This window comes from Lacerta agilis, chromosome 5 (assembly GCF_009819535.1).
Source record: "Lacerta agilis isolate rLacAgi1 chromosome 5, rLacAgi1.pri, whole genome shotgun sequence".
In the NCBI taxonomy this organism is placed as follows: Eukaryota; Metazoa; Chordata; class Lepidosauria; order Squamata; family Lacertidae; genus Lacerta; species Lacerta agilis.
Genome location: NC_046316.1, coordinates 26919390 through 26938137, shown reverse-complemented (window position 1 = coordinate 26938137; position 18748 = coordinate 26919390). Strand labels below are relative to the sequence as shown.

General features: G+C 44.5%; 1 protein-coding gene across 1 annotated transcript in view; it reads left to right on the top strand.

Moving 5' to 3' along the window:
* CDH23 (cadherin related 23) overlaps positions 1 to 18748 on the top strand; it is a 364543-nt gene that overhangs the window by 333799 nt on the left and 11996 nt on the right. Inside the window, 13 exon segments of the mRNA XM_033149078.1 lie at positions 889 to 1014; positions 1458 to 1661; positions 2821 to 3279; positions 5754 to 5870; positions 6009 to 6233; positions 8114 to 8283; positions 9046 to 9183; positions 10519 to 10638; positions 11739 to 11916; positions 13700 to 13911; positions 15071 to 15265; positions 16657 to 16767; positions 17858 to 17987. Coding sequence (XP_033004969.1) covers positions 889 to 1014; positions 1458 to 1661; positions 2821 to 3279; positions 5754 to 5870; positions 6009 to 6233; positions 8114 to 8283; positions 9046 to 9183; positions 10519 to 10638; positions 11739 to 11916; positions 13700 to 13911; positions 15071 to 15265; positions 16657 to 16767; positions 17858 to 17987 — 2385 coding nt within the window.

Genomic DNA, 18748 nt, shown 5'->3' with positions numbered 1-18748 from the left:
TCAGAAGATGTGCTTAATAAAGTTGGGGAGCCGTGTTTGAGAAATGCTGAAAAACATAAATCAGATTAAACCTGGTAAAAGTGGATTTGTTGGAAATGACACAAAAAAATAACAGTTGGATGCTTTCTACTATGATCACTTTTGTTTTATACAGATGCTATTCATTTTCTGTGGCTACTAAAATACCCATAGTTCTTTTCCCTGTTGTGAAATGGCGAAATACTTTTGTTTCATGAAACCAGTAGTTTGGGATTTTTATGAACAAGCTTATGAATAAGCTTTAAGACCTTCTCTAACTCCCTTTCTTAAATAATAATAGCATATAAGAAACTGACTGTGAATTAGTGTGGTCCCATTTGCTGAGGCCAAAGAAGTGTACATATCAGAATTCATGTTAGCAAGTTCCCCCCTGAAGACATTGGCTGTATTTGTATTTCTTATCTTCCAGACCATGGGTTGGAGAAGGCTTGGAAACTCATTCCTGATTCTCCAGACCATTTATTTGAACTTTAAGTACTTTTAGGTTTCTGCCAAAATATTTATACTTCAATAAACCAATGTCCTTGCCTGCCACACTCCCTGATGGTATGTGAGTTCAGAAACAAGAGGAGGCAAAACTCCCACTAAATGTCCTTTTCACTTCAATATGCCTTATGAATTGTGTTGTTGTTTTTTTGTTTTAGCAGGGCTGTAAGGCGTCTCCCAGGGGGCTTCTTGATTCAGTCTGCCAAGGCCTCACCAGGCACTTCTTTTTTGTCTCATGCTTCATAGGACCTCACCCTGTTTCACCCATTCATTATTCACTGTTAATCATGGCGGGGGGGAGGGAAAGGAGGTAGTCTATTGATGTTATCTCTCTTATTGAATGGCCTCCCATGTTCAATTCAGGAACTCGCATCACAGTCCTTAATGGGCCAATTCTAGCTTTGGACAATGACCAGGGCATCAATGCTGTGGTGACGTACCAGCTTCTTGGGGCAGCGACAGACCTTTTCAACATCAACAACAGAACAGGTAAGAAAGACATATCTGCTTAGCAGGCAAGCAGCCTATCTAGTGCAATGCCCTGGTCTGGGGTGAGGAGGTAATGGAATGTTTGACCTGACCAATAGCAGAGCAGGCTGGAAATGAACATTGGGCTTTTTAAAGCACATGAAGAAGATCTGGTGATGTCACATGGTGGTGTGGGTAATGGGCTTCACTGGGAAAAATGGTTGGGAGGTGACAAGATATGGTCTCCAAGTAAGGAGCTATCCAGACTTCCCTTTTCTTTTGCCATTTGTTACAACTTCCAAGTGCTGGTACGCCAATTACATAGAATTGTAGAGTTTGCTGCAGATTTTATTGTGGCAAAATGAGATTTGCACTCTGTGGAGCATGACTGGTAGAAATTTGGCTGCACGTTCCTATAGTTGGTTCCTACCTTTCCTAATGGAATCTTTATTCATAACTTCCAGGGGTTGTTTTGGTGAAGCCAGGCCAAGTGATAGACAGAGAAGCCTTCTTGAATCCAGTCTTGGAATTTCTGCTGGTTGCAATGGATGTTGGAAAGCTGAACAGCACTGCTAGGCTCACTGTGACCATTCTGGATGATAATGACAATAGGCCAACTTTTCACCCGGCACTGTTGACTACTCACCTGCTGGAAAACAGCCCTCCAGGTCAGAATGAAGGCAAAGTACAAATAAGCTAGTGAGACTGAGATGAGGATAGGTACTGGGATTTCTTAAAAACAACAACCATACAGTGATAATTGAAAATGAAATAAGCAATCCAGGAAATCAAGAGATAAATTTACAATATTCTACACCACTGTCTGGCCATTTATGGGCAATACGGATATTGAGTTGGATCCCCATTTAGACATGCTTAGAGTAGGTCCAGTGAAATCAGTGTGAAGTCTGGATCCGGCTGATTATGTTTTTCTTACCATGCTGATAAACACACTTGTATTCTGGAAACAGACAGACTACTGGAGCAAAATTCCAGTTAACGAAGGATCACGTTTTTGTTTCTCTTTCTCTTTTTTGCTCTGTTTCCATAAATTAGCAAATAAGGAAGGGACAATTTGTTTTTGTGTATATGTGTTTAGCTGGCACTCACCACATAGTTTTGCCCATCGAGGAATGTACAAAGTGTTCGTCACTCTTGTTTTAATGCTAGAGTTTACATCTTGTTCAGGTCACCTATATGGCCTACCTTCAGTTCACCATGAACATCCATATTGTCCTTTATGCAGCCTATTATTATTATTATTATTATTATTATTATTATTATTATTATTATTTTGCTATACTGTCCTTCATCCCAGGATCACAGGGCAGATTACAATATAAAAACACAAGAATACACACCATAGTAACAAACAAACAAAAATACCACCACCCCTCCACACACACACACACACACACACACACACACACAGCTTAAAAGGCAATCCATTGTTTAATTAGCCAAAGGCTTATGCTTTTGCCTAGCACCTCAAGATATGTAACAAAGGCATTGTAGCAAGCCTCCCTGGGGAGAGCATTCCACAAGCGGGGATTCTACAATCTGATGGAATTCATTTAGCTCATTTGGCCCTATATGTTCCCCATATGTTCTTTACAAATTGTAGGAAGGAGGTATTTCATATCATAGTATCGTCACACGTCTACCTGTATATCCTAATGAGTTTTCTTAAGCTTTCTTTATAGCAGGATTCAGCAGGGAAAGACTGCTGGAGGCAACAGTTTGTGGGACTCATCCTAGATGACAGCTCTTGTTTTCTAAGGATTCAGGTGACTGAAAAGCTCTCACAGTGTGGGTGTCCCCCCCTAGGTTTTTCTGTTCTCCAGGTAATGGCAACTGACATGGATAGTGGCCTCAACCAGCAGCTGAGCTATCGGATTGAAAGTGGAGCTCAAGATAGGTTTGTGATCAACACCAACACAGGGGTGATCAGTGTGGCCAACATCAGCATAGACAGAGAAGAGAAGGACAATTACCGGCTGACAGTGATTGCTGTGGATCGAGGGACACCGCCTCTCTCTGGCACCGCCACTGTGAGCATCCTCATTGATGACATCAATGACTCTCAGCCAGAGTTCATCAACCCCATCCAGACCGTCAGTGTGCCTGAATCGGCTGAAATAGGCACGGTTGTTGCTGAGATGACTGCAAAAGACAGAGACCTCAATCCCCGGCTGGAATACTACATCATTGAAATCCTCGCCAAAGATGATAATGATGCTCTTGTACCTGACCAGCAGGGAGCGTTTGCCGTGGATTTTAGAACAGGTACAAGAGTTGGGAGGCTGAAATACTGCTCCAAACATGGGTGTGTAACACAGTTTCTAAGGGAAATGGCCAAAATCAACGGAAGGCAGGAAAAATGAATACTCTATACCATTTTAACATTGAAAAGAAACATTATCGGCCCAAAACAGAATTTATAGTACAGTAACAGTTTTATCAAATGTCACTTTGTCAGACCTTCTGTATATTGAAGAGTTCCTAAAGTCAACTATTTATTTAGTTATTTGTGTGAACACTTTGTCCCACTTTCCAGCCCTAAGAAAAAGCTCCCCATTGTGGCTGATGTAAAACTCAGCACCACCAAGTTTCAAAAGTTAAACCTTACAATCAAAAGAACCAGAGTAAAATCTGCAGCCAGATATTTAAAACCATTAAAAGTTGCACCGCTGACTAAGAATGTTTTCATTGCCTATCTCAATGCCATCAGGGATGGCATTGGTCTCACCTCCTTTCACAGCGGTGATGTTCTCAACACACAGTCAGGTTCATATGAGAGAGCAAGGTCTTCCCGCTATCCTGGCCCATAGCCGTTTACGGCTTTATATGTAAGCATCAACCCAGAAATGAATCAGAAGCCTTTCCGTTGACATAAAACATGTATAATGTGGTCTAAAAAGGTGTGCGCCACAAGTGGTTTGGCTGTTTTGCATCAGCTGCAGTGTCTGAACACTTTTCAAGGATTCCTCCACACGGAGTGCATTACAGTAATCTAAATTGGAAGGTGACCGAGGTATGTATCACTGTGTCTGTAGCCAGATCCGCCATTTCTAGGAAGGGGTGCAGTGGACAAAACTGCCAAAGCTGGGCAAGACACTCTTGGCCACGGCAGCCATTAAGCTAAGAACAGAATACAGTGAGGAAGATTCTCTCCCACCTTTTCTACTTTCTTCCCACCTCCGCTTCTCTTTCCTTTTCACATCCTGCTCTTCCCCCCCCCCTTTGTTTTTCTATGTCTGCCTTGCCCTTTCTGACTCTCTCTTTGCTTTCTCTGTACACTTTTGAATGGCTACTTGCTTCACTTCAACTATAACTAACTATAATCTTCTTATTTCCCTTACGGCTCTCAGACCTGCAGGTTTGGTTTTTCTGTTTCTATGCGTGTGCTCAGTGTCTTCTTTCCATCTCAGTCGACACCTCCTCCATTCTCATCCTCACCATCCCTGGTTCAATGCCGGTTTGTGTCTTGCTGGCAAAGAGCAGCCAAAACATGCCTTCCATGCATTGTGTCACAGCCTTCACAGACTGAATGCTGAAAGCTCCTCGGAAGCACCTAGCTGCTAGGGAGTGGGAGGGGCAAAGATTTTTTAGGGTAAGTGAACTTCCGTCCTGTGCTTTGGTGGATAGGGCAGGGTAGCAAGGAGTCCTGAATGCATTGTAACACAAACTTGGTGTTCTGACCCTTAAGGCCCACAGTGGTCAGCTTGCAATTTCTTGTATCACTTTTCTAATCCAACTTTTGAAGGAGATGAGGGAGACTTGTATGAATCTTATCTCATTTTATATGAACAGCAATCTTGAAAAAAAGGAGGTAGTCTAATACAGGCATAGGCAAACTCGGCCCTCCAGATGTTTCAAGACTACAATTCCCATCATCCCTGACCACTGGTCCTGTTAGCTAGGGGTGGTGGGAGTTGTGGTCCCAAAACATCTGGAGGGCCAAGTTTGCCTATGCCTGGTCTAAGAGATAGTGTTTTACTCATAGTCACCCAAGGGGCATCATAGACTAAATTCTCTCTGCACAAGGCCAGCATGTTATCCATTCCTCATGCAGCCTCAGGAACGCAATGCTGTGGCTCCATATAAGTTTGCTATGCTAAGGTAGACCAGACCATGAATGTCACAGAAAGGAGACAGACCTGAAAGGTGTGCTGAGGACACATCGTGATTTAGCTGGTCACAGGAGCCAGATTAACAGAGTGATCCTGTATATTTTTACTCAGAAGTAAATCCCATTGTGTTTAATAGGGTTTACTTCCTAATATTAGTGTTCAGGACTGAAACCTTGTTCAGATTATTTTGAAACCCTTTCTCAGCAAGTATGCCTTGATACACATTCTGTTTAGAATTGAAAGCATATTCTGGTCAATATCTGAACTCATTTAACTTAGGGTGACTCGTTGTTCTCACAAAGTACACTGCCTCCCAGTATCCAGGTTCGTTGAAGAAATACAAGTCTTGTCCATAATATAAAAGTATGTGGGATACAAAAGTAATGTAAAAGAAACAACCAAAAATATTAAATAATGTATGGTACAGAATTAGGTTAGATTGAACCAAAGGAATCTGAATGTGCTGTGTGTTTATAGATGGGTTTTCTGGCTAGGGTGAAAAGACACTAAGAAACTTGTAAACATTTGTTAGGTGAACATACTTCTTTGGCCTCCGAAAGCTCTTGCTCCCATGGTTTGAGTATGCTTTTTAATTTGAATTTGCCCCCTTCTTTTTCTTACTTTCAGGTGCTGTGAAAGTTAAGTCCACTCTAAATAGGGAGCTGGTAGCCACTTACGAAGTCACCATCTCCGTCTACGACAATGCCAGCGACGTGGTGGACCGCTCAGTTAGTGTGCCAAATGGTACGGTAATTCCTGTAATTTTCACATTAAACGCGATGGTGTTGAGATCTGAAAAGGCGAGGGTATCAGTCTGGTAAGCATTCGGGTGTTTTATCCTTACTCTTTTCTGTTCTCCCCTCCCCTCTCTGCCTCTCACAGCAAAGCTGACAGTAAACATATTGGATGTCAATGATAATGCTCCTCGGTTCCGCCCTTTCGGGGCGCTGTTTTTCAAGGAAAGGATCCTGGAAGGGGCCACTCCAGGGACCACCTTGATATCCGTGTCAGCTGTAGATCCAGACAAAGGTGCTAATGGTCAGATCACTTATGAGCTACTCGACCTTTCACCTGAGGGATATGTCCAGCTGGAAGACAGCTCAGCAGGTAGGTGGGACACATGGGACCCCCCCTTCCCCGTTCTTACCAGGAAATCCCTAAGGGATCCCTAAGGAAGGTTCTCTGTATGCGGGAGGGGAAATATACCATTTTATTTCCCATTGTTTTTCCAATGAACAGGAAGTTTCATTGTTTGGGCTAGCATCGAACAAAAAAATGCAGTCTTATGAAAAAAATGTTCATATGAAACCTTTTCTACTTCACATTAGGGCTGATCTCGATAGCCAAGTTTATTCAGCCAAGTTCTAAACATACCTCCTATACGTTCAAAAATCCTGTACCATTCGTTTCCTTTGTAATTTGTAGAAATTGTTTATGGTAATTATGAAGACCTACTTAACACAGTGCCATCTCTATACATGGTGTTTACAAGGTAAAGGGACCCCTGACCATTAGGTCCAGTCGCGGATGACTCTGGGGTTGCGGCGCTCATCTCGCTTTACTGGCCAAGGGAGCCAGCATACAGCTTCCGGGTCATGTGGCGAACCAGAGCAGCACACAGAAACGCCGTTTACCTTCCTGCTGGAGCGGTACCTATTTATCTACTTGCACTGGCGTGCTTTTGAACTGCTAGGTTGGCAGGAGCAGGGACCGGACAACGGGAGCTCACCCCATCACGGCGATTCGAACTGCCGACCTTCTGATCAGCAAGCCCTAGGCTCTGTGGTTAGACCACAGTACCACCCGTGTCCCTTTACAGTGCAGCGTAAGCCAAAACAAAAAAAAACAAAAACCCCAACCAACATGTCCTTTCCCCCAATGAGATTACAAACTAAATTTAGTCTTTTGGACCTAACTTTTTGGGAGACGGGCAGTACAAAAGGTCCTTTCAGGTGGGCTAGTTGTTGGCACAAAATTTTGTTGTTATCCTTCACTTTCTAGTGCAATGATCCCATCACTTTTCTTACTGCAAAAAAGTCCAGTAAGAAACCGTTACCTGGCAGTGTTGTATAACTTCTGCATGGCAGTATCCAGAAATTGATCAGTGTTGTAAACAGCCAGTCTGGAAGCTCTGAAAGACAGTACTTGCATGTTCTTTGCTTGTAATGCAGGGATAAATGGGCACCAGAGGTCCAGCAAGCTCTCCTCAGAATCACTATTTGTGATCCCCTGTGGATCACATGCATGGCTCGTACCCAACAGGAGCCGGGAGTTCATTGTTCTGGGCCCCCTAGTGGAGGTCAGACAGGCCCCCTTGATGTTGCATTTCTGGTACCCATGAAATACAGTTGTACCTTGGATCAAAAATATCATGGTAGTCTGACGTTTTGGCTCCTGAACGCTGCAAACCCAAAAGTGAGTGTTCCAGTTTGCAAACATTCTTTGGAACCCGGATGTTCCTGCAGCCAATCAGAAGCCATGCTTTGGTTTCTGAATGTTTTGTAAGTCAAACGAACTTCTGGAACAGATTCCGTTCAAGAACCAAGGTACGACTGTACTTGCTTATTCCAGCAAGCATTTTAATTAAATTCTGATTTTACATTTTTAACCAATTTTTATTTCTGTTGTATCCTACTTAGAGACAGTTGTAATTAAGTAGTAGATAATAAATAATGTTTATCAAAAGTGTTGCTTGCCTCCAGCCAAGTGGAGCTTCATTCCTAGCATGAAATGACCACCAGACCCCTAAGATTTTCTTTAGCAATTGCCCTGGACGTATGTTTTTGATTAAGCATTTCAAAATTTGTCCCGAGGGCTGCAAGAGAGTCTTAACTGTCTGCCATTCCAATAGTAGAACCAGTCGTCTGCGGACATGTCATTTTTATTTTATTTTTAATGGCCATTCAGAATAGTTTATTAGAAGGCTGCAGAGAGGTGGGAGAAAAATTAGCATCAGTCAAGGTGGCAGTTATAATCTTCTCTTTCAGGAAAAGTAATTTCCAACAGGACGGTGGACTATGAAGACGTTCAATGGCTGAACTTCACTGTTCGGGCCTCTGACAACGGATCTCCCCGGAGATCAGCTGAGATACCAGTGCACCTAGAAATTGTGGATATCAATGACAACAACCCCATCTTCAGCCAGCCATCCTACCAGGTGAATTGAAACATGATGTCTAGGTGGGGAGGTGAGGGACGGGGACTTGGGAAGCAGGATCAGATAAAACAATTTGCTCTAATATGAAATATTATTGTCTGAAACAGCTCTATGGTGCATAACTAACATTCAGGACAGCATACCACCATCTGCGGTGTGAGGTTCCGTGATAAGAATCACATTAAAACTAACTGTATAACTGCATGTAATTTAGGAAGAGATTGAATACAAAGAAGCTCATGGGTGTAAAAAGGTCAGTGGCCCCTGGTTCACAATATATTGTGGGGAGTGAGGTGGGTGCAAGGTTAGATGGGGCTTATGTTCTATCACAGAACTGCTGCTAGAGCAAAAGTCCATCCAGTCTGAAATCTACCTCTGACCAGAAAAAATATCTCTGAGAAGTTCACTAGCAAGGACATGATGGCGAAGCATTTCCTTGTTGGCTGCCTGCTCCACCAGGTCCTCAGAGTCCTCCTGCCTTTTTGAAAAGGAGCACTCTGTTTAACCTTATCGGCTAATAATCATTAATAGACCTATCTTCTGTGAATCAGTCTTATGTTTTTTCCAAGAATGTAACCTAATTGCCATCAACACATCCTGAAGCTGATTATTTGTTGTACAGATTAGGTTTTGTCATCAGCGATAGACAGGCAGCTCCACCATTCAGTTCGTGGCATGCATTGGATCCGATACCCCTTTAGAATTGGGTCTGTTACCAGTCAAAATGTCTGACATCATCATTTTCTCTTTTGTTTAATACAGAAACCTGTCTTTGAGGATGTCCCACTAGGCACTGTCATTCTGAGGGTCCGTGCCACAGATGCTGATTCGGGACGCTTTGCCCAGATCGAGTACAGCCTGGGAGATGGGGAGGGCAAGTTTGGGATCAACCCCAACACGGTAATAAACTAAGCCAGCCTGCAAGCCTTTGACTAGCCAAGCCTCTGTTGAGTTTCGTCTCTACCTTGCGCTTGTATTCAGGTCTCCTGAACAACTACTAACAATTTAGTGGATAGCAGAGCCACTCCCACATTTGCCTGGGAACCGCTGACTATCAGAGGGCAGGTGGTGGAAAAGAGAAGTGTGTGTATAAAGAACTCATATGCTGCCAGGAGGCGAGTAGCAGAGTTGGATGCAAATACTCACAGCTAGGGATGGACTCCACAGAACCTGGATTCAAAAGTGGATTCCCGTGATTCAGTCCAGGCAGATGTTTATTATGTTTTATTATTTATTTCATTTAGACCCCCCACCTTTTCTCCAAAGCATACATGATTCCTCATTTAATCCCTACAGCCACCATGTCAGGAAAGCTAGGCTGAAAGGCAGTGACTGGCCCAAGGTCACCCAGTGAGTTCCACGGCCAAGTAGGAATTTGAACTCTGGTCTCCTATGTCCTAGTTCAACACTCCAACCATTACACCACACTGGCTCTCATGACTCGCTTCAGATCATGGGCCCAGTTTAAAACCCACGGACCAGAGGGTCCCTTTATGAGCCAGTCCAAGGACTACAGCACTGCCCTCTGTCCTTTTATAAAAGAAATTTCCTTTTAGAAAAGCTCCAGAACAGTCATCCAACTGCCCCAAGGGGGCTCCTTGCTACCGCACGATTTGAATTATAGTTAAACCAATAGTAAACTTAGTTGGAACGTACAAATGCTGCACACGAAGCACTCAGGAGTCAAGTTGCATTTTAAGTAAGGCAGTTGCAGTCTTGGGTCGTCATAAAGCAGTCTTCTTACATCCAGGAATCAGCATACACGGGAGGGATTACATACAGGGGAGAAGTCAGCATGGGGAAGTCAACCAAACCTCTCTATACTAGCTTGCTATAGACCAAGTAGGCAACTCCCCATGTCTCGTGATGCTGACTCATCACGTGATACTGAGTCAGCATTTCCACTTAGCACAGAGTGTTAACTCCTTGATACCCACAACACTCCCAGCAGACTTTACCTTTGTTACAACTGTGTCGCATATCCTTGACACATGCTATACCTTTCGAAGACCCAAAGAGACCAACCCCCAAAACTGCACCATAGGGGTGCCGGTGCAGATGTACCTTCAGTTGACAGCAAATGTCATTTTATATAGGAAAATAACTTACTGTCCAACTGAATCCTTGCTGATGCCCAAGAAGGAAAAGCAACGTCCTCCGTCTTGCAAATGCACCGTTTCCATAATGGTGCCTGAATGCATTCAATAACTTTCTGAAGGTCTTTGTGTATTCCAGGGAGATATCTACATTATGTCAACCCTGGACCGAGAAAAGAAAGATCATTATATGTTGACTGCTGTAGCCAGAGACAATCCAGGGGCCATTTCTAGTGACCGCCGAGAGAACTCTGTGCAGGTAATCGAGTGACATTGAGGCTTCACTGCATGTTTTGGAAAACGCACCTCTGTGCAAGAGGCAAAGTATCAGCATATCTGCTTTGCTCATTTATAGCGACACCCAGTATTTCCATTCCAAACTTTACTAAGACTACAGAAAAGAAGAAAAGTTAAGTGCAGTAACAGCAAATGTGCATAAGGTTGTGACTGCATGGAAGACCAAGGCAGGAGGGGAGATTTAATAAAAACAAAAACAATGTCATAGACTGTATCAGAAACAAGATAAAGAAAGCATGGAGAAAGAGAAATGGATGTTATGGGAAGAGGTAGAAATGCATATGGGAATCATCACAATCGCTGCTCCCTATGCTTTACATAGGAACCACGTGGCACGGGCAGGATCAGGTAAGGAAAACCATACCAGCATCAGATGCTGGACTGCATAGGGGAGGATTACTGAGACATTTCCAGTGTACATGGACTCTTCTATGCTTTCAGTGCCACGTTGGACTGGACAACAAATGCCACTTCCATTAGCAAGGATCCCCATCTGCATCAGGGTTGGCTAAATATTTTCAGCCCAAGGCCTGCATTGGTGGTCAGCCACTCCTCCGAGGGCCACATCACCAGCAGTAGGTGTGGCCAAAGTATATGTGTGTGTGCGCATCTGTACACAGCCTAGATGCCTGCAGACCACAGACACATAACATGAACTGCATATGCTCTGGAATGGTAGAAATGCTGCCTTAAAGAGCAGGGAGAGGTCTTTATCTGTGATCTTAACACTGTGATGCTTCGCAGTCAGCACTGGCAATGGGAGCCCTAAAGACCGGGCACTGGAATTTTATCTCCCAATCAGGAAATAAAGTACTCTGCTCTTTAGAGATTGCACTCTATATAGCAGACTAGAGCACTTCTTCTGATCAGATTGGAAGATAAAGCTGTAGGGGCTGATTCATAGAAAAATACCCGTAAAAAAAGATGAGCCAGCTAAGTGAGGTTTTTTGTACCAATTTGTGTGCGCACCATTGTGATGGGAGGATCGTGATGTTCATGTGCTTCAGTCTTCTAAGGGGCTTCTCCGCCCACAACTACATTATTGGTTTGCTTTGATTTCAGGTGGTGATTACAGTTTTGGATATCAATGACTGTCGACCCCAATTTGCCAAAAAACAGTATAGCACCAGTGTGTATGAAAACGAGCCGGGAGGGACTTCTGTGATCACGATGACTGCTACTGACCTTGACGAGGGAGACAACGGCATGGTGACCTACAATATTGAAGGACCTGGAGTAGGTATGTAGCTTCATGAACGGAGAAGGTTTGTAGAGAGGTGAGAAGAAAGAGTGAGACGGGTTAAAATCCCAGAAATCATCAAAAGCACAAAAGGGCTCGCTTTCTCTCCATTTTACAAAAGAGAGAGAGAGAGAACGCAACTGATCACTGTGTAGATGTAGACAATATGTACCATATTGCTTTGTATGATGTTCTTGGTTACTGGTGTTAATTATTACCAGTTTCACATAAGAGTTGCAATGGGCAAAATGATTTGTAATGTCTTTACCTTCACAATAATCCTGCGGGTTGGGTTACTGTTCCCATTTAATTACTTGAAGTGTCAGTGCAGAGGTAGGTCTTGAATCCAGATCTCTCCAGGAGACCGTGCTGGCGTTTTCTTTCTCTCTCGCTTCATCTCTCTTCTGTCAAGTGGGAGGAAGGTATCCGGATGTGGGTCAATTTCTGCTACTGCCCAGGATAGGCAGGGTCAGGATCTGAAGGCATTGCCTGGCTGGGGAGACTCTACCCACTCCTGCATCACCCAGGTTCAGAATACCTTTCCATCCTCACCAGTTTTTTGGCAGTCTTCTCAATTCCCCCCCCCTTAGATTTTGTCCTTTCTTCTCACTGTACACTTCTTCCTCTTTGTTCTGCTTTTTCTTCTGCTTAACTTCCACTCTCTACAGATTTTCTTCTCCTTTGAGCAATGGGTCTAGCAGGGAAAGGAAAAAATGAGAAAAGCAATGAAGTATTATTACCAGGCCTGTAAGGAGCAGTCATAGAAGAATTGGTGTCAGTGCCACTAAACCTGCTGCCTTGACAACCGCTAGAGTGTCCCCAGAGGTTCATGATATCAGCTGCAAAGCCTTTTCCCTTTCTCCTGTGAAGCAGGAATGCACCATACCACACCCCATGATCAGACTTGCTTGGCTTGAATATTCATTACACTCTTTCCAGTGGTGGGTCTGCCCATAGTAACTCAACAGGAAAATTCCTCTACTTGGGCTTCCAGCTGTTTTGGGACTTCAGTTCCCATCATGCCTCGCCACTGGTCTTGTTAGCTAGGGATGATGGGAGTTGTAGTCCAACAACAGCTGGAGACCCAGGTTTGGAAAAGCCTGCTCTAGAGTGTTAGTGTTCAGCTGGTGGGTCAAAACCCACTAGCAGCTTGCAATAGCAGCAGCACTATCATATGATAAGAAAGAAAGAAAGAAAGAAAGAAAAGAAGAAAAGGAAAGAGGTGGATCCCAGGACTGGAAATATTGAAAGCTCCTTCTCTGCTTCATGGCTGAGTGGGGATTTGAACCCTGGTCTCTGAGGTTTTCGTTTAACCACTACACTATTTGAGGCAAAGGGAAATCGCCTTTCTTCTGAAACTTGTATCCTCATTCCCACTTGTTTAAGGAGAAAGCTAAAAATAACAGTTTTAACCTTTTCGGTGCTGTTTGTTTAGCCTTTCATCTGCTTTTTAAAAAGTAGCAGTGATTTCTGAGTTTCCGCGGCAATGTCAGCACTTCCAAGAAATTTTTATAGGCAGCCCTAAAACTATGAAATCTGCTGCGTGAGCTAGATATGTGCTGTTGCTACTAAACTTATTATTGTCTGGATTCAATTATTTAGTCTAATGTATCATGTGGGTGTAAATAAATTGAATATGAATGAATTTATTGTTTGTTCACACACATTCCTTTTTCTCCGTTTTGCTATTTATGGAATTAAGTTTATTGAAGTAAACTTGCAAAGGTTTGTTTTAGTAGTGGACTAATTAATGCATTATCTGTACCATCTCTTCTGCCTGTAGAGGCCTTCAGAATTCACAAGGACTCAGGGCTCATAACAACTCGCAGGCGCCTACAGTCTTACGAGAGGTTCAACCTCACAGTTCTGGCCACTGACAAAGGGAGACCACCTCTCTGGGGAACAACCATGCTCCAAGTAGATGTTATTGACATCAACGATAACCGTCCGTTATTTATCCGCCCCCCTAATGGAACTATCTTGCACATTAAAGAGGTAAATCCCTATCTAGAATTCCTCATGCTTCTGATAAACGATACAGTAGTCCAGGGTTGGCCTTCTGTTGCTTTATGCAGCCAGCTGATTTAATGGTGTAGATTTCCACAGCAAAAGTATATCTGCTCTGATCCGTGCTTTGTCTCTCACCTGCTTTCCTGAACAGAAGCATATTTGATCATTCTCAATCTTAGGTACGGTAATAAGTAATTAGATATTATTAGGACGCGCACAATCGCTCTGGCTGTGCTATTGGAGGGGGATCAAAATTCTGCTTTTCTTTATGAACAAAACAATGGCTAGAAGTGAAATGATGCATCTGTCCATCAGGTGGCAGCAATGCAAACGGATGAGAAAGGTGCCTGAGTAAGAATATAAAAGTGATGTGTAATTGCTCAGCTTGAGCTAACATGACACCTCAAACGGGGCTAGAACAGGATGGTGATGACATCTTACTTTCACCTGCTCTCTGTATTACACAGCTTGCGAGTACTGATGAACCTGATCTAAAGTAATGTGTGAAGTGTCCTGAGAACATGGTGGTGCCCCTTATGCAGTAGGCTTCTAAGTTCAGAAGTTTAAAAGTATTGGCTGCAAGAGCTCCAAGTACGAGTTTGGCAGGCCATTCTGCTTTGGTGAACCTTTAATGAAGGGAAGTGCGTGCATGTGCGTGTGTAGGGATTTATGGTTTATAGGACATAAAGGTAAAAGGTAAAGGGACCCCTGACCATCAGGTCCAGTTGTGTCCAACTCTGGGGTTGCGGCGCTCATCTCGCTCTATAGGCCGAGGGAGCCGGCGTTTGTCCGCAGACAGCTTCCGGGTCATGTGGCCAGCATGACAAAGCCGCTTCTGGCAAACCAGAGCAGCGCACGGAAACGCCGTTTACCTTCCCACCGGAGCGGTCCCTATTTATCTACTTGCACTTTGACATGCTTTCGAACTGCTAGGTGGGCAGGAGCTGGGACCGAGCAACGAGAGCTCACCCTGTGGCAGGGATTTGAATCGCCAACCTTCTGATCAGCAAGCCCTAGACTCTGTGGTTTAACCCACAGCGCCACCTGGGTCCCTTTATAAGACATACAGTTCCCCAATAGACGCTTCTAGACTTGTATCCTTAAAAGCTTCCCCAGGCGATGCAATATTTGTGTCTGCAAACAGGAAATCCCTCTCCGATCCAACGTGTATGAAGTCTACGCCACAGATAAGGATGAGGGTCTCAACGGAGCTGTGCAGTACACCTTCCTCAAAACCGGCGCAGGGAACAAAGACTGGGAATACTTCACCATCGACCCAAACAGCGGGCTCATCCAGACAGCAATGAGGCTGGACCGAGAGAAGCAAGCTGTGTACAGCGTAAGTCCCCGGGTCAGGAATTCTGGGCCTTTTGCGGGAGTAGCCCATGTGGTTCTTTGTCCACAACTGTGGCCCTCATTGCTCAAAAGGCTGCCAAGTCCAGCCTGCAAAAGATGTGTCCAAATGCTACGATGGTGCCCGGGGGCAGGTGGAGAACTCAGGCAAGCGTAACAAACGTGGGACACCCGAACATGATTGAGGATGTGGTGAAGCTGCACTAAAGATGTGAACTTAAACCAGGCCTAGAACCAGCATGATAGTGCAGCCTTCCAGGTGCTCAGTCAATTCCCCACTCAAGCTATGTGTTGCCCCGTACATGGGGATGCATCAGCACAGACCACAGGTAGGTCTGAAAGATTAGGAGCACTGCCCCCCTCTCCCAGGTGCAGAGATGTTGTACATGTGGTCTGGAAGTGTGAAGCCAGCTCCTTTCTGCTCAGTTCCTTGCCTAACTCTCTCTGTTTCTTTCTGTGGCTTCTATTTCTTCTTTAATCCATGGACGGCTCCACAAGCCTCTTATAGGGGTCCACTGCAATGCTGTCACAAGTTCAACCTGTTAACGTGCGCAGGGGTGGGGAGCCTCCATCCCACAGGGCCAGGTTGGTCTCGATTTGGACCACAAAGCCATTTCCCCCAAACCATGTCCACCTATCCCATACCTGACATCCAATGTGAGCTCAGGTGTGGGGCCGACAGAAACACAGCTAGATTCCATAGGGAACTTGGACACACAGCCAGTCACTGCAGAAAGTGGGTTTGGAGTCACTGTCCATCTGCTGACGGGCAGTGGGTTCAAGTCTGTTGGATTGACTGCGCAACCAACACGTTACTTGACTGTACATCTGGCCCCTGCAGAAAGTAGGTTGGCCAGCCCCCTGCTTAGTGCTTACAAGCATAGGGCTTGCAAAGCACCCTAGCACGGCAGTTCCCAAGCACCCAGCTGCCGGCAGCTTAGGAAGTGCGGCACCAATATGCCACCTGCCAGTCGCCTGACATTGTAATACGATGGCCCACCTGTCCAATTTGGCCTGTGAGGGTAGGGACTGATCAGGATCAGAGCCACTGGGTCAAAAAGGCTCCCCCATCCCACCCGATGGTAGCCAGTCAGGCTATTAAAATGAGGAAGAAATTAAGGTACTTACTAGTTCTAATCCAATGTAACGCCATCAGACGCAGAACTGAGACACTGAACCAGTTTTCTGTTCTTCATTTTATATCCTAAATTAAGAAATGCCCCTGTTGCCTATTTCCCCTTTCTGACTCAAAGGACTGGCTAGGGAGTAGAGTCTTCTCTTTGGCATGGGGAGAAATAAACGTTGGTTTCCGTCCGGAACTTTTGAGCTTCCCTTTTACAGACCAGGTGTCTTTTTGTGCGTGTGTTCCTTCTGCAGCTGATCATTGTGGCATGTGACCAAGGCCAACCACCTTACGAGACCATGCAGCCCCTCCAGGTGGCTCTGGATGATATAGATGACAACGAGCCCGTCTTCCTGAGGCCGCCTGTAAGCAGGTCTATCCCTTCCCCTTTTGGACTTCATTGGAGCTGTGGAATACCAGGTCCCAAAATAACAATGGGGTTCCTTCAGGAGCGATACAGGGAACGGTTGTTCTTAACTCTACCTTGCAGGATGTAGTTTGCAGATTGCGTTCAGCGTAATGGTTAGCGTAATAGTTTCTCGGAGTCCCTGGAAATTCTGGGAATTATTTGATCTTAGAGAAATGTTAAGTTATCCATAGGGGAAAGTTTCTTCTCCCTTCATTTCTGCTACAGCAGCAGACAAATAGGAAATACCCCTTGCCTGAGATCTATGCATGGGAATCATTTGGGAAAGGGTGGTAGTGTAGTTTTTGGCATAATGTCAGGGAGGTTTTCAGCGAATAGGTTATGCTATGATATTAGGAGTTCACAATGCTGTTGCATCAAGCTATGCACTGTTCACCCTGCTCTCAAGGCTTTTTTATTTGCAGTTTTTGAATCTTAAAACCTTATGAGTGGTGTACATATAGATACAGTGGTACCTTGGTTTTCAAACGTAATCTGTTCCGGAAGCCTCAATACGGAAAACTCAAAACGGAAGCCGCATTTCCTGTTCATCTTCCAAGGCACATTCGGAAACTGAGGCACTTACTTCCAGGTTTCCAGCATTCGAAAAGAAAAATGTTCAACTACGGAGACATTCGAAAACCGAGATACCACTGTACTTGGGTGACAGTTTAACTCCTTAAAAAATTAGTAAAGGAGGAGGGATTTTTTTTATTAAAAAAAAGCTCTTGAAATGGAAAGAAAGAAAATAGCTAAGACTTTCAAGGAAGAGCAAAGGGAAAAGTTAGGTTGCTGCTTTTAGCTGTCTTTATATATCTTGTATTATTGGTCGCACCTCAAATTTTATTTGAGGTTCAAAAAAATATTTTGCTTGCAGTTCAATATGGTTTGTGACCTGATAGTCCCCAACCCCCAAATGCAATTCATTTAGTCAGTTGTTGATAGTATTTCACATTGTTTGTGACTTTATGCTTGTCTATTTTTGCTACCTTTTAACATGTTTCTTTTCCCCCTCTATCTCCCCATCTCTCCCCCAACATCTCCTGCAGAAAGGGTCTCCCCCTTACCAGGTTCTTTCTGTGCCTGAGCACTCACGTCCTGGGACAGTTGTGGGCAATGTCACTGGAGCAGTAGATGCCGACGAGGGCTCCAACGCTATCGTCTATTACTTCATTGCAGGTAGACTTCATTTCTTTTTCTTGACTGTCCTTTGATGGTTTCACGCTGCCTTGTGCTTGTATCATCCTTGGTTGCACCAACCATTCAGTGTTTGAGAGAGAGAGAGAGAGATAGGCAACTCCCCATTTACCCCATTCCACTGCCGCTCCCTTGCGATGCCAAGAACAGCACGTGCATCAGCAGTCGTGTGCAAATGGGGAGTTGCCTGTATGTATATATTCATGTGTGTGTGGTTAGAAGCTCGATTCTACAGCTGCAGGTCTAAACCACTGAGCTGTGGTTCGTGCTGTGGTCTAAACCACTGAGCCTCTTGGGCTTGCTGATCAGAAGATCGACGGTTCAAATCCCCATGACAGGGTGAATTTCTATTGCTCTGTCTCAACTCCTTCCAACTAGCAGTTCGAAAGCATGCCAGTGCAAGTAGATAAATAGGTACCACTGCGTCAGGAAGGTAAACAGTGTTTCTGTGCACTCTGGCTTCCGTCACGGAGTTCCGTTGCACCAGAAGCGGTTTAGTCATGCTGGCCACATGACATGGAAAGCTGTCTGTGGACAAACACTTGTTCCCTTGGCCTGAAGCGAGATGAGCACTGCACCCCATAGTTACCTTTGACTGGGCTTAAAAGTCCAGGAGTCCTTTACCTTTCACCTCCACAGCTGCTCTGCTGAGTGCCCACCTGGTAGGACTAGTCCGTGATCATTGGATAATGGGATTGAAGGGTGAAAGAAACGGAGGAAACCTAATTGGAATTTCTGTGTCT